At 45.0% G+C, this 15,925-nt stretch overlaps 1 protein-coding gene across 1 annotated transcript in view; it reads right to left on the reverse strand.

Moving 5' to 3' along the window:
* Positions 1–15,925, reverse strand: part of LOC124613855 (epithelial discoidin domain-containing receptor 1-like) — a 616,622-nt gene that overhangs the window by 229,729 nt on the left and 370,968 nt on the right. Inside the window, 1 exon segment of the mRNA XM_047142580.1 lies at positions 15,109–15,343. Within this exon segment, the coding sequence (XP_046998536.1) occupies positions 15,109–15,343 (235 nt within the window).

The following is a 15,925-nucleotide window of genomic DNA, read 5'->3' on the forward strand; positions in this document are numbered from 1 at the left end:
ACTGTTTGCCCAAGTTGCACAACGGCTACGAGAAACGGGTACCCGCACCATGAGGAGGCCTGTGGTGTTCCACGGCGACGCCGCATTCCCGAATATGAAGGAGGCGTACTGCGTCGCATTGGAGATAGCCAGTCAACGAGTTCGCGAACAATTGCGCGTGCAATGGCTGTTAGTCACAGTACCGTCTTGGACGTCCTGCATGAGCAACAATTACACCCGTACAACCTGCAAAGGGTACACGCTATGGGTCCAGCAGACTTTCCACAACGCGTCGCCTTCTGCACGTGGTTCCTGCACCGTCGCATCGACGCGCCCCTGTTTCCACGTCGAGTTCTCTTCGCAGATGAATGTAGGTTCACAAGGGGTTATGTTCTGAATGCTCGAAATAGCAATGTCTGGGCGGACGAAAACCCTCATGTCACGCATGTTTAGGGATTTCAACACAAGTTTGTAATTAACGTGTGGGCAGGTATTCTGGACGGTCATGTGGTTGGACCATACCTCCTTCCATCCAAGCCCTCGGGTCCCGCCTACTTTGTCTTCCTACGACACGTAATGGACTCGTTCTTGTAAGCTGTGCCATTGAATGTCCGTCAGGAAATGTGGTTTCAGCATGATGGAGAACCACCTCACTTCTCACTGGCTGTCCGGAGACATCTCAACAGACGTTATGGTTAAAGATGGATAGGCCCGTGGTGGTCCAACCGCGTAGCAGCCACGGTCGCCGGATTTAACCTCTATGGACTACTTGTGGGGTCGTATGAAGTGCCTAATTTATGAGACACCTGTAGAGACAGAGGAAGATCTGCTGGCATGAGTTCTGAATGCTGCACAAGAGATTGAAGGTGGGATGCAGAGAGTGTACATCTACATCTACATCTACATCTACTCCGCAAGCCACCTGACGGTGTGCGGCGGAGGGTACCTTGAGTACCTCTATCGGTTCTCCCTTCTATTCCAGTCTCGTATTGTTCGTGGAAAGAAGGATTGTCGGTATGCTTCTGTGTGAGCTCTAATCTCTCTGATTTTATCCTCATGGTCTCTTCGCGAGTTATACGTAGGAGGGAGAAATATACTGATTGACTCTTCGGTGAAGGTATGTTCTCGAAACTTTAACAAAAGCCCGTACCGAGCTACTGAGCGTCTCTCCTGCAGAGTCTTCCACTGGAGTTTACCTATCATCTCCGTAACGCTTTCGCGATTACTAAATGATCCTGTAACGAAGCGCGCTGCTCTCCGTTGGATCTTCTCTATCTCTTCTATCAACCCTATCTGGTACGGATCCCACACTGCTGAGCAGTATTCAAGCAGTGGGCGAACAAGCGTACTGTAACCTACTTCCTTTGTTTTCGGATTGCATTTCCTTAGGATTCTTCCAATGAATCTCAGTCTGCCATCTGCTTTACCGACGATCAACGTTATATGATCATTCCATTTTAAATCACTCCTAATGCGTACTCTCAGATAATTTATGGAATTAACTGCTTCCAGTTGCTCACCTGCTATTTTGTAGCTAAATGATACGGCATCTATCTTTCTATGTATTCGCAGCACATTACACTTGTCTATATTGAGATTCAATTGCCATTCCCTGCACCATGCGGCAATTCGCTGCAGATCCTCATGCATTTCAGTACTATTTTCCATTGTTACAACCTCTCGATACACCACAGCATCATCTGCAAAAACCCTCAGTGAACTTGTGATGTCATCCACAAGGTCATTTACGTATATTGTGAATAGCAACCGTCCTATGACACTCCCCTGCGGCACACCTGAAATCACTCTTACTTCGGAAGACTTCTCTCCATTGAGAATGACATGCTGCGTTCTGTTATCTAGGAACTCCTCAATCCAATCACACAATTGGTCTAATAGTCCATATGCTCTTCCTTTGTTCATTGAACGACTTTGGGGAACTGTATCGAACGCCTTGTGGAAATCAAGAAACACGGCAAACTTCCTGTGAACCCGTGTCTATGGCCCTCTGAGTCTCGTGGACGAATAGCGCGAGCTGGGTTTCACACGACCGTCTTTTTCGAAACCCATGCTGATTCCTACAGAGTAGATTTCTAGCCTCCAGAAAAGTCATTATACTCGAACATAATACGTGTTCCAAAATTCTACAACTGATCGACGTTAGAGATATAGGTCTATAGTTCTGCACATCTGTGTACCAGAACATGCTTCGGAGTTACAAATGTGTGTAACAGCGTTGGTGATCGCCACATCGAGCCGCTGTTGTAATGCACCGGTACGTTGCGGCTGGTGCCGTAAATGCTGGGTTCTTGTTGTTGTCGACTAATGTAAACCATAAGGTGTAAGTTGTAATGCAAATGCGTAAGTAAAAACGGAACGAGTCAGTATTCTTTTCAAATGGATTGCAACAATTGTACTGGGTCACGCCTAAGTACATTCCTCACGTGGGTGTTGATGAAATATTCACCTGCATTGAGGAAACGATACGTTTCCGGACATGGGTTCCTATTCAAAACGTTATGTACTCACTACCCTCAACTTGTCCTAGAAGTTTGTAACGGGAATTGCCGACCACCCTGTATAATATGGTACTTTTTCATTCCGTTAAAAAAGTACTACATTAAGTTCCTTCCTGAAAGAGTCATTTACGAAAGAATCTCAGCTGTAGTACAGGGTGTTTCAAAAAGAATCATCTGATTTAAAAACTCCATATTTATTGACAAAACCATACTACAACCATGAGATGAATTGCAAAATATTCACAAAATTTTAAAGTTTTACCTATGCTGCTACAAATGGTCTATGCATCGACCAGCAGCAGTGCGAAAAACATCTAGACAATATATGGCACAGAAAACGTTCACTTTTAGGTGAGCGTCTTTCGTGCTCATTAATTCGTGAGGGTTCTGGAATCCGCATACGCGCACATTATGTCGGTTTACTTTACCGCTAACATGAGGTGTTGCTTCATCAGTGAAACTTAGTCGATCTAGAAATGCATCGTCTTGCTTATCCTCTGACAGAGCATTGCTCAAGTCAACTAGTTTCCTTTTATTACCAGTCCTAAGAGCATGCTCTAATTATAGTCTGTAGGGTTTATAGAGCAAACGACACCTTACCAGTCGCCAGAGAGTCGTATGAGCAACTGCCACTTCCTTCGCGGACGCCGCTCAAACGTTTGTCGAATTATTTCCACCATGTCATCAATAGCGCGAGGTCGGCGCTCTCTCTTCTAATTGGCGTTACCAATGACGCATGTTTTCGGTTGCCGGCGGATCAATGACAAAATACCGACCAAAACACGCTGGACCGAAATCGCTGAGCCATTCTTTGCAAACTGCAGCACACAAAACGTCTTCTGTTGAGCAAACGCCGTCTTGCTTCTGACTGACCGCAAATTGAGAAGAATCTGAGATCGAAATCCAACGGCCATTTTCTGAAACTCTAGTCCACGCCCATTCAAACAACACAAATTTACTTGCCCGCACGCCCCGTGTTTCACAATTATTGCATCCAAAACAAGGTCATTCGCTTTGAAACACCCTGTTCTTGAGGAAATTCCGATTGAGCGAGCCGGTTTTCGCGCAGAAAGAAGCTGTTCAGACTGATACTGTCTATCACGATGTACACGTGAAGGGGAGTCAAATGAAAAACTTAAAAGAGTAATTAAGAAGCGAGTTTTCGAGCATTTGTTCTGTAAATTGGCAGTACTGTTATCAGCGATGTAAAGAATGTCCTATGGGCGGTAGAATACTACAGAGAAGCGAAACGCGGCCACAATACCAGTTCAAAACGGCTGTCCCAAGAAATAACAGCTTTCTGTCGTACTGTTTCTGTTGCACTGAGGGTACGAAACCTATTGAAATCTACAGACCAAGGTACAGTATAGTGATGCATACCTATCACTACAGCCAGTGTACGAGTGGAGTAGAAAGCTTCGAAGTGGCGCAACTTTTGTGACACACGCTCAGCACTTTGGCCAGGCACGTAGCGTTGTGACACCAGAGTCTACTGCAGCAGCTGAAGCCCCTCTGATGGAAAACCGTCATGTGATGGTGGGTGAAATAGAATCAGATCTGAACGTTAGTCATGACTCAGAATATCAATCATTCACGAGGAGCTTAAGTTCCGCAAAGTGCCCGTGAAGTGCGCGCCACGGCAGCTCATTTCAGAACTGAAAGAACGACGCTTTGACGTCTGTAAAGAACTTTTGTGGCGCTTTGAAGTAGAAGGTGATGGCTTCTTGGCGGGAATCATTACAGCAGATGAAACCTGGGTACACTACCATCAACCCGCAGCAAAGAAAACAACCAAGGAATCACTATCACCAAAACCCAAGAAAGTCCGGTCGTAGGCGTCTGTAGTGAAGGCTCCGCTGACTCTTTTGGGATGGACGAAACGTTGTCTTCCACCACTACACGACTCTGGAAACACAATGACCAGAGCGTCATTTTAGAGCACGTTAAAAAACCAGCTTCGCCCTGCAGTAAGATCAGAGCGACGTAGACTTATTACTACTGGTATCATTTCCCTACATGACAATGCTCTGCCGCATACAGCCCGTGAAACACTTGCAACCATCGATGAAGCGTTTATTCACTGTTTTATGTCGAAATTATGAATAAACTATTGTTAAGATGCTCGTAGGAAACGGATAAAATAGAATCTGCAACAGTGGAAAAGTTTGCTGTATAAAATATAACCACACCGACTACAAAAGGCAAGCTAGAAGACACGTTAAGAGATTTTTCTCTATTAGTTTACATTTAAGAAGCGCGCTTCTGAATTTGAAAGTCACCGTACAGCCATCGATCATCATGAGAACTTACGTAGACCAAAAACCTGTAAAACTATCTTAACTGTCGTAAAAATGCACTGCGTCCTGTTCAGTGATCGTCTATTCAAGGCTTGCGGGCTCAATGACATTTCAAAGATCTCGACAGGTCTTACCTGCCACATATCTTACTAACTCCTGGCACTCTGACAAAGCTTTGTGGATGTCGCGTCATTCAACTGTCTGAGAAAAGCGTACCACGGCGAGCAGTATCCAGGACAGATTGTTGTTGTTGTTGTGGTCTTCAGTCCTGAGACTGGTTTGATGCAGCTCTCCATGCTACTCTATCCTGTGCAAGCTTCTTCATCTCCCAGTACCTACTGCAACCTACATCCTTCTGAATCTGCTTAGTGTATTCATCTCTTGGTCTCCCTCTACGATTTTTGCCCTCCACGCTGCCCTCCAATGCTAAATTTGTGATCCCTTGATGCCTCAAAACATGTCCTACCAACCGATCCCTTCTTCTAGTCAAGTTATGCCACAAACTTCTCTTCTCTCCAATCCTATTCAATACCTCCTCATTAGTTACGTGATCTACCCACCTTATCTTCAGCATTCTTCTGTAGCACCACATTTCGAAAGCTTCTATTCTCTTCATGTCCAAACTGGTTATCGTCCATGTTTCACTTCCATACATGGCTACACTCCATACAAATACTTTCAGAAACGACTTTCTGACACTTAAATCTAAACTCGATGTTAACAAATTTCTCTTCTTCAGAAACGCTTTCCTTGCCATTGCCAGTCTACATTTTATATCCTCTCTACTTCGACCATCATCAGTTATTTTGCTCCCCAAATAGCAAAACTCCTTTACTACTTTAAGTGTCTCATTTCCTAATCTAATCCCCTCAGCATCACCCGATTTAATTTGACTACATTCCATTATCCTTGTTTTGCTTTTGTTGATGTTCATCTTGTATCCTCCTTTCAAGACGCTGTCCATTCCTTTCAACTGCTCTTCCAAGTCCTTTGCTGTCTCTGACAGATTAGATGAAATAAAATTCCTGCAAGTTTCTCCGACATAGATGAGACATGGACGCATCAGACACAAAGGAACTGCCGACACGGTGGCCGACAAACATTGATGGTGCGCGAGCTGTGCTTGTTCTTGTCTTCTGGGATCCTCAGAGAGTGCTATTCACTGACCACCTCCACAGGAGCAGTGCGATGAATGAAGTAATTGTGTGCAGTGAACTGCAACATTCCATAGTTAGCCTGTGATAAATTGTAGTTGTCATTCACATTTAGTAGTTAATAAATGCCAATCATATTTATTTATTGTAAGATAAAATCACTTTAGTTATTCACTTATCATTAGTTCAATAAATAAAATAATTAGGTGCGTCAGCTGTTGGATTGTGATTAATTTGCACAAGATGTTCTGCTTATTTCCACAGGTTACACTTTACAAACCACAATTACAAAACCATTTCCATAACTATCACTAAAATAAGAAAATAATGTGCCGGTTGTACACTGGCTTGAACGGAAAGTCTTATAAGAACATGGACATCCTGACCGAACTGTACCAAACAAACATTCCAGCATTTCCATGCCTTTGGAAAATATTAATTGAAATGTGATCGTAGGGTGATTTTTTTTTCAATACATAGAAAAGCTATTCCTACATATGAAGAATGATGTGAATACATCATAGCTATTGATTTCTGTAACGTCACTGGAAACTTTCAGCGGGAATCTGCAACTCAGCACGCGCCAGCGACGTACAAGCACCGTTTATCAGAATCTTTCGGAGATTCAGAAAGGTCGAACCATTGCTGTTAGGGACATGTGAACATCAAACCGACAGAATGTACAGTCATTTGGCTGCAATACTGTGTCTGAAGAAAGAGTGGTCACGAGATGAACTCTCCACTACAGTGTCGCGTGAGCAGTTGGACTACAGGACGGGCAGGTGGTACGATAGTCGACTGGGTCTTCAGCGCAGAATGGTGACAGCAGTTGGGATCCAGGCAGAGGTTACATGGGGAGTGACACCAAGAAACGTCGGAAACGAATTAATGTAATGTGGATTCACATCTCGACTTGCTACACATCGTTCATTGGTGGCGCCGTACAACAGGTGGTACTGTATGGTTTGGGTTGGGTTGTTTGGCGAAGGAGACCAGACAGCGAGGTCATCGGTCTCATCGGATTAGGGAAGGATGTGGAACGAATTCGGCCGTGCCCTTTCAAAGGAACCATCCCGGCATTTGCCTGGAGCGATTGAGGGAAATCAGGATGGCCGGACGCGGGATTGAACCGTCGTCCTCCCGAATGTGCGCGCTGTATGGTATAAAGCCAGAGTCGACTGGGTACTGGCAGCTGCTATACTCATACACGACAGGTTGTTATAAATCACCTTGAAGAACCTCAAACTCCCAGCACCAGACATGGTGGTCTTCTCCAGCCTTCAGTGCGAAATGTATTCCCAGTGGTGGATGACTCTGTGGGTATCTCTATCAGGCACTTAAGTGTGATTTCCAGAGCATCCATGTAGATGTATTAATTTTTACTTCAGGAAGTGTTCCACCTTGTCTTCATTTTTGAAATGAGTGCCACGCAGGGACATCTTCAGTCAAGGGATGAGGACGAAGTCATTGCGTGACGTGTGATGAGAATACGAGGGGTGAGGCAAAATCTGACAGCCCAAAGAGGCAGAATGTTTGACTGTGGCCAGTACAGAATAAACCGGGCTGTTGTTGAGGAGCAGTAATACGCCTCTGGCAGCTTCCCGTGAAGCTCTGTACAGGCAGCCTCCATTAACCTTGCCGGAAAGTTTCGGAATTATGCTCGTCAGACGGTCTGATCCTCAAAGAGAATAGTCTGTTGGCACTGCGCCGTAGCAGTCCCAAGAAGACTTTCAGAATCAACTGGTTCAGAGACGATCAGGCGTTCGGCTTTTTCAACGGTAATGAATCCATACGTGTCCTCCGCTTGTTTTGTTCCTATATCTAGACATCTCTGCCCTACATCTAGCATACATCCGTGGTGATTAAGCAGCTGAATAAGCCTTCTGGATTTGTGTGACACAGCTGAAAATTTCCGCTGCTGCCTCTATTCGGTAGGAGTTTTGAACGGGTGTGAGCAGTCATGGAAGGCAGCGTGTGGTGACCTTTACCACCTTCAGAATATGGTTCAACAAGTTCAAAACTGATGCATGACTGAGTTTCACTTTTCCCACTTTCTTGAGATTGTGATGCGCCGGTCCTAGAGCAGCAAGGCGTCCAAATCCGCTGCGGTTCCCGGTTATCGATATAAAGATGGTCTGCCGCTTCATGTTTCGCAGTTCACATTCCTTTGACAGCACTGGAAGTGTCTGTGCCTCCTACAAACTGTTGCATATTCTGGAGCAGTGCTGCGTTTCACTTCCACCAACACAGGCTGGATTATTGCAGCGTTACTCCCCTTCAAATGCAGGCAGCTAATGCCCGCCTGATATTCCACTGTATCAGTGGGAAGTGCCATTTTGTTTTGGCTCGTCTAGCGACGTACTCCGGTACTGCGACACGGGGATTTTAGTGTGAACCAGTACTGCAGACAAGTACCCGGAGAGAAACAAAAAAACTATTACCTAACTCTTGCGTACCAATCAAGAGGAACACAACAAATACCGCGAGACGCCGCCACCACACAAGCAAAAGCACGCCCCAGCGTCTCTCAGTGCCGTGCAGCAGCCTCCAGATGGCGCTCCCAAACCAGAACCTCTTTCTGCTTCTGCGACGTTTCCTTCAGTACGTCATTTACATCCGCCGACTGCGTGAGCAGCCGCCAGAGCGAGCGCCGTCAACCTCGGACTGTAGCACTTCCGACTTTTACCGGTGGACCTGGAAGTCCCCCCGCCGACAGGCATCAGAACATGGGCGCTCCGCGGACACAGAGATAGTTACGACTAATTCGTTAGACAGTCCACTTCACAGCCTGCTGCCTGCTCGGTACACTGCTCTGAAGATCTAGCAGTCGCTGTTTACGGAGAACTAGAACCATTAACAGTCTACGGGCTTTCATGACCGTTGTCACTAAAGTTAAAATCTTCTGGGTTGTTAGGCCGCGTCACATTTCCTTCTAAAATAATCGACGTTTCGACCTCTCTGCTGGGATCTTCTTCAGGATTTTTCGGTGTTCTAGCAATAGTGGACACCGAAACGTCGAAATATGACGCGACCTATCAACCCAGAAGATTTTTACTTCATTAACAGAGTGTCTGCATAATTACATTCAGTAACAGTGACAAGATCACTGTACCTCATTACAACACACTCTTAATAAATGTTATTCGTTATTCCACGTTGTGTTACTGCATTTCTGTTACAGTGCGTCCTGTGAAACAAGTGTGTAATTATAAAGTACGCAACAGACTGCCTTTAAGGAACTATAGCAGGGGAACACTCTTTCGCTAACGTGAACGCTTAGGCTGAATTAATAGTAGCATTCAGATACTACATCCACAACAGTAACTTTATTAACTGCGCGGAGTGGCCGCGCGGTTTGATTGGTCATGTCACGGATTGCGCGGCTGCTCCCGCCGGAGGTTTAAGTCCTCCCTCGGGTGTGTGTGTGTGTGTGTGTGTGTGTGTGTGTGTGTGTGTGTGTGTGTGTTTGTGTGTGGTTCTTAGCGTAAATTAGGGACCGATGACCTCACCAGTTTGGTCCCTTTCGAATTGACACACACACACACACACACACACACACACACACACACACACACACTCACACAAACATAATGTAACTTTATTTCTTTTCAGGTGACACTGAAAACTTAACGAATGTCCCTCATAAAATTACTGATCTGTTGGGAAACGCTTGAGGACTACCCCAAACGATATCGATCACTGATCGGTAAGCACACGACGAACTGAGATACAGTCCTGGTGAAACAGTCTAGATCGTGTCAGTTATCTCCCCACCGTAACAGTAACAGCCCAGTAGGGCGGTGCCAGAGACAGAAATATGATACTTTCTGTTTTCTCGATCGCATCGTACAAGCAACCAGAACCCATAATTTGTCTCGCTACTGCTAAAAATCAGCAGTACGATGATCCCTGCTTTCATGGCGCTACAGTCTGTGCCGCAATCATCAGCACCTCTCAACAGTACGAATTCACTTCTGGACACCCTCTCCAAGGGATGAGCATCCTAATCTTCACAACATAATTGACGTAATTCAGAAAGTTGGTTGCATTGTTTTCTCATGGTCGTTAGAAAGAGACGATTTCTGACGTCTTCTTGAGCATTTGGTAGTAATAAATGAGAAGCACCGCTAGCGTTCATTGAGATTATTGAACTTTTATTAATTCTCCATCCCGTGGCGGTGTATTCAGGATGCCATGTTTGAGATGCGACCAAATGTGAACTTCCACCCTCCAGCCAAATACCAGCTAGTTGGTAGTGCGACAAAAGGGACCCCGACTGAAAATAAGTACACCGGACAAAAAGAACCCTTACGTACAGGAGGGAACACACTAATACGTTGGAACATAATCTCTAGGCCTGATAATGAACTGTTCCAAATACGCCTAGATATTTCCTGTAGAGTTAAGATCGGATAGATTAGCGACCAATTTGAGATGCGACAGGGTGCCTGAGTGTGAAATTAGGAAATCACCCGTCTATGCCTGTGAACAGAGCTGACGTCAACTTGTGAGATTAGCACAACAGACTCTACATCTACATCTATATAGATATTCTGCAAGCCACCGTACGGTACGCGACGAAGGGTACCCTGTACCACTGTTAGTCATTTCCTTTTCTGTTCCACTCGCAAAAAGAGCGAGGGAAAAACGACTGTCATTATGCCTCCGTATGAGTCCGAATTTCTCGTATTTGTCTTCGTGACCTTACGCGCACCTTTGTTAGGGCCAGTAGAATAATTCGGCAGTCGGCTTCAAATGTCGGTTCTCTACATTTTCTCAATAGTGTTATTCGAAAAGAACGTCGTCTTCTCTCCAGGGCTTCCCGTTTGAGCTCCAGAAGCATCTCCGTAACTCTTACGTCTTGTTCGAACCTACTGGTAACGAATTTAGCAGCCCCCCTCCTAAACAGCTTCGACGTCCTCCTTGAATCCAATCTGGTACGGGTCCCCAACACTGTAGCACTAAAGGTCGCACCAGTGTCCTATATGTGGCCTCTTTTACAGATGAACCCCACTTTCCTAAGACTCTCCCAAGAAATATTACATTCCCTTCCCTACCACAGTTCTCACATCTTCGTTCCATTTCGTATCGCTTTGCAACGTTACGCCCAGATATTACTGTATCAGGCAGTGCACTACTGGCGCTATATCTGAACATTACAGGTTTGTTTTGCCTACTCATTCGCGTTCCCACATTCAGAGCTAGCTCCCGTTCATCACACCAACTAGAAATTTTGTCTACGTCATCTTGCATCTTTCTACAGTCACTCAACTCGACACATTAACGTGCAGCACAGCATCACCAGCAAACAACCGCAAACTGCAGCACACCCCGTCCTCCAAATTATTTATGTCCATAGAGAACAACACCGGTCCTGTCACATTTCCCTGGGGCACTCATGACGATACCATTGTCTCTGATGAACACTCGCTGTCGAGGACATACTTCAGCTTTTCACCGGACTTACATTATTTGACTATTTTCGGCAACTTATTTTGCACGATTTTACGAACTTTGACATTCTTTCTCGACCTGGGACACATTTTTGCTGTTGTTTGTTGTTCTGGTCTTCAGTCCTGAGACTGGTTTGATGCAGCTCTCCATGCTACTCCATCCTGTGCAAGCTTCTTCATCTCCCAGTACCTACTGCAACCTACATCCTTTTGAATCTGCTTAGTGTATTCATCTCTTGGTCTCCCTCTACGATTTTTACCCCCCACGCTGCCCTCCAATACTAAATTGGTGATCCCTTGATGCCTCAGAACATGTCCTACCAACCGATACCTTCTTCTGGTCAAGTTGTGCCACAAACTTCTCTTCTCCCCAATCCTATTCAATACTTCCTCATTAGTTATGTGATCTACCCATCCAATCTTCAGCATTCTTCTGTAGCACCACATTTCAAAAGCTTCTATTCGCTTCTTGTCCAAACTATTTATCGTCCATGTTTCACTTCCATACATGGCTACACTCCATACAAATACTTTCAGAAATGACTTCCTGACACTTAAATCTATACTCGATGTTAACAAATTTCTCTTCTTCAGAAACGCTTTCCTTGCCATTGCCAGTCTACATTTTATATCCTCTCTACTTCGACCATCATCAGTTACTTTGCTCCCCAAAGAGCAAAACTGCTTTACTATTTTAAGTGTCTCATTTCCTAATCTAATTCCCTCAGCATCACCCGACTTAATTCGACTACATTCCATTATCCTCGTTTTGCTTTTGTTTATGTTCATCTTTTATCCTCCTTTCAAGACACTGTCCATTCCGTTCAACTGCTCTTCCAAGTCCTTAGCTGTCTGTGACAGAATTACAATGTCATCGGCGAACCTCAAAGTTTTTATTTCTTCTCCATGGATTTTAATACTACTCCGAATTTTTCTTTTGTTTCCTTTACTGCTTGCTCAGTATACAGATTGAACAACATATTTTTCTGTAGGGATTTATAATAACAAAGTTTAGTTTACGTCACAATTGTTGGTGAGAAACTGCGCTTCCGGATGCTGAACGTTTGCTGTTGATTTTTTGGATTAACGCGCATGTAAGTAAACACGTATTTCTGTATTCGATGCTCTGCTCGCAGTAGATACAACAGTTACTGTTACACTGTTTTTCATTGGAATCTGCAATCTATGTGAGGTCACCATTGACACGTATTAATAGTGTTCAGTAAACGTTTACTTGTTCTACGCTATAATCTTTTGTTTCATCAACATTATTAATGCTATGGAGTCCCTTCAGTAACTTCACCTGTTTATACGTTATTCGCTAACTTTCCTACTTGCTCGAAGGATTTAGACTCATTATTTAATTAGTGTGTGGGCTTTGGAGCGCTGGTTGATCACCGACTCCAATCACATCATAAAAAGGGAGGCCAAAAAAATTAAGTCGTGTGCTGGTGACACCGACAGCTGACAATAAATCCACCAGTGCGGCCGTAACACTTCGCAGCCTAAACGCCTCACTAGTGCATTGGTGAAGTTCCACCGTTGGAAAAGAGGCCAAGCTGCGACTCAACAAACCGTACTACACGAGTCCAGTCAGCAGCTGTCCGTTGCGTTACTTAGACGTCTACTAGACTTGCACGGGCACACTACTGACTGTTACCACTCTACGTATAAGCGGCGACCAAAAGGCCGCACCAACCCCTTGCCCACATACTGCTGTTTACATACGTGCATCAGAGTCCTGCTGGGTTACATATACGCCCTCAAATGAAATGTTTTTGATTATTCAGGGTAATTCTGCTACCTCTGCAGCTGGGTTTTGTGCAGCCCACACCGCCTTCAGATACGAGGGCTATTCGGAAAGTAAGAAGCGATAAGTCGCGAAATGGAAATCACAGTGAAAATCAAAACTGTTTTATTTGCAAAAGTTGGCTACAACTTCCAGCTACATATCTCCATAGTCGCCGATCCGACTTAGACGTTTGTCGTAGCGTTGTACCAACTTTCCAATATCGTCGTTATAGAAGGAAGCCGCCAGTGCTTTCCGCCAATTCTCTACCCTAGCCTACAGCTCGTTGTCTGCGCCAAAATGTTGTCTTCATAGCCAGCGATTCATGTGAGCAGAGATGAAACTCAGAAGGAGACAATTACGGGCTGTATTGTAGGTAATCAAGAATTTCCAACTGAAAACGATGCAGGATCATCTCTGTTGCCCCTGCAGAATGTGGCTGAGAATTGTCTTGAAGAAGAAAGCTCACGACAGTTATGTAATGCTGGCAGCATAGCTTCAGGCGAAATTTCTCAGCAGGCCCTTGTACTTGGCGGGAGACACTACTTATCTAGGTATCTTTATGTGCTTTCTGTGTGCTCAGAACTAAAAAGAACGACTTAATGGAATCGACGGGTATGCTAGAGACACTGCCCAACACACCTGTGTTCATCGGATTTTCACTGTGGTTTCCATTTCCTTCCTTAATGTGTGTGAAATCTTATGGGACTTAACTGCTAAGGTCATCAGTCCCTAAGCTTACACACTACTTAACCTAAATTATCCCAAGGACAAACACACACACCCATGCCCGAGGGAGGACTCGAACCTCCTCCGGGACCAGCCGCACAGTCCATGACTGCAGCGCTTTAGACCGCTCGGCTAATTCCACGCGGCTTCGTTCCTTACTTTCCGAATAACCCTCGTAGTACGTTAAAGATTCTCTTGCTCACCAGGTACAAACTATTACTCCCACAGAAAAAATTGACAGGACCTTTTTGCAGGAAATTTTATGTAGTTAAATTTTGTACTGGGAAGATTTTCACTGGAGTCCGCAGTTTCCGAGCTATTCAAGAAAATCGAATTTGAAGATCATTTTTGTAAGTTTTCCTTCAATAGCTCGAAAACTATGGCCTCTAGCGAAAGCGTATCCCAGTACAAAATTCAACTGCATTCAATTTTCTAAAGAGAGGTGCTGTTCATTTTTTTCTGTAGGACTAATCGTTTATGAGTAGCGAACGAGAAGAAATGAGAATCTTGCTGTGATATTTTAAAGAGTTGGGGGTTGCATAAAATCCAGTGGTAGGGGCAACTAAATCAGCCTGCATATCGTCTACACAGCTCCTAAAACACCCAGTGTGCTCATTTAAGGCGACGACTAATATTTTCCTTGTTGCCCTAATATGAGAGGGTTTCCCAGTTCCGTCTTTTGTATTACTGTCAAGCGAATGCTCCCGATTATTTGACTCGGAACAGAAAGAAATTGTTTGTGTTACGATAAGTTCCTGACAAAAACGTAGGTACAGTTGATGAGTCATCGTTTATGCGAGTCACAGAATAACGTAGATTGCTTTTCCGACTTGAGCAGCTTACCCATCAGAGCCGAGGATCGGCCATGTAGAGATGTCGATTAGATATCACGCCACATTGTACGGGATGCAGGTGTGTGAGCAGCAACGGCCGAGGTAAACATTAATTCTGCCATGAATAAGAAAACAATTGAGGAATTGTAGCCCTGTGGAACTGGATCGTGACTGGGACACTGGACACACGTGTCGGCTTTCCACAGCAAGAAGGCGCGATCGAGAATGAGTCACGTGTGCATCCCAGCCGCAGCGTGGTTCCGTCATTCTGACGGGCCGTGGTCCTAAGCGGAATACAGACTAATGAAATCTGCGACTACGGACGTTCCGGCTGCCCGTGTAGGCGGGGACTCACCCGAGTCGATGCGCACTTCGCTGACGAGTACCCAGGCGGCGGAGAAGTACAGCTGCAGGCGCAGGAAGCGCGCCACGCGGCTGTGCAGCGGCAGGCTCACGTTGACGCACGAGGGGGCCGAGTCCGCCGCCCCCGCCGCCCCCGCCGCCCCCGCCGCCCCCGTGCTGACCGGCGCCGTCGCCCACTGGTAGTGCACGCCGTCCAGGCTCAGCCACACCGACGCCTCCGTGAACACCTGCACAGCGCGAGCGAGCGGCCGACGTCACAGCTGTGGCACAGTTCAGTACAGAGAACCGCCACTGGCGGTACAGCTTGTAACGGGACATCCTCCTCCTCTTGCATTAGTTTTCCTCAACAGTAGTTGTCGATACCAGTACCATTTTTCGAATTTTGGACAGGTCAGTATTATCCCAGTTGCTTATCTCAAAACTTTCATATAATTTTATACACAGTACAGTATACTTAAAGCTAGAATTTATGAAAAGGAGTTGCTTTACAAAATATTTTGGTTTCGATGTTATAATCGATAAGTACTGGTTCTGAATGTACAGCTAAAATTGCTTTTTTAGAAACATTTGAAATTACGAACTATTGGCACACTTAAAATTTAGATTTTTAATTACGCAATACTGTACTGGCTACTATGTTTATTTCTGGATTCATTTATGAAATGATGATCGAGAGTAATAATGTAACAGAAACTAGTAGAAATTCATTTGTTAAGAAAAACTGTAAACCCTTTGGAATATTGTTTTTTCCGCGGAGTATGAGAGTCCTAAGCAAGCCTCTGATGTGATCGGATGTACTTTTGTATTTT

Source organism: Schistocerca americana, chromosome 4 (genome assembly GCF_021461395.2).
Source record: "Schistocerca americana isolate TAMUIC-IGC-003095 chromosome 4, iqSchAmer2.1, whole genome shotgun sequence".
Classification (NCBI taxonomy): Eukaryota; Metazoa; Arthropoda; class Insecta; order Orthoptera; family Acrididae; genus Schistocerca; species Schistocerca americana.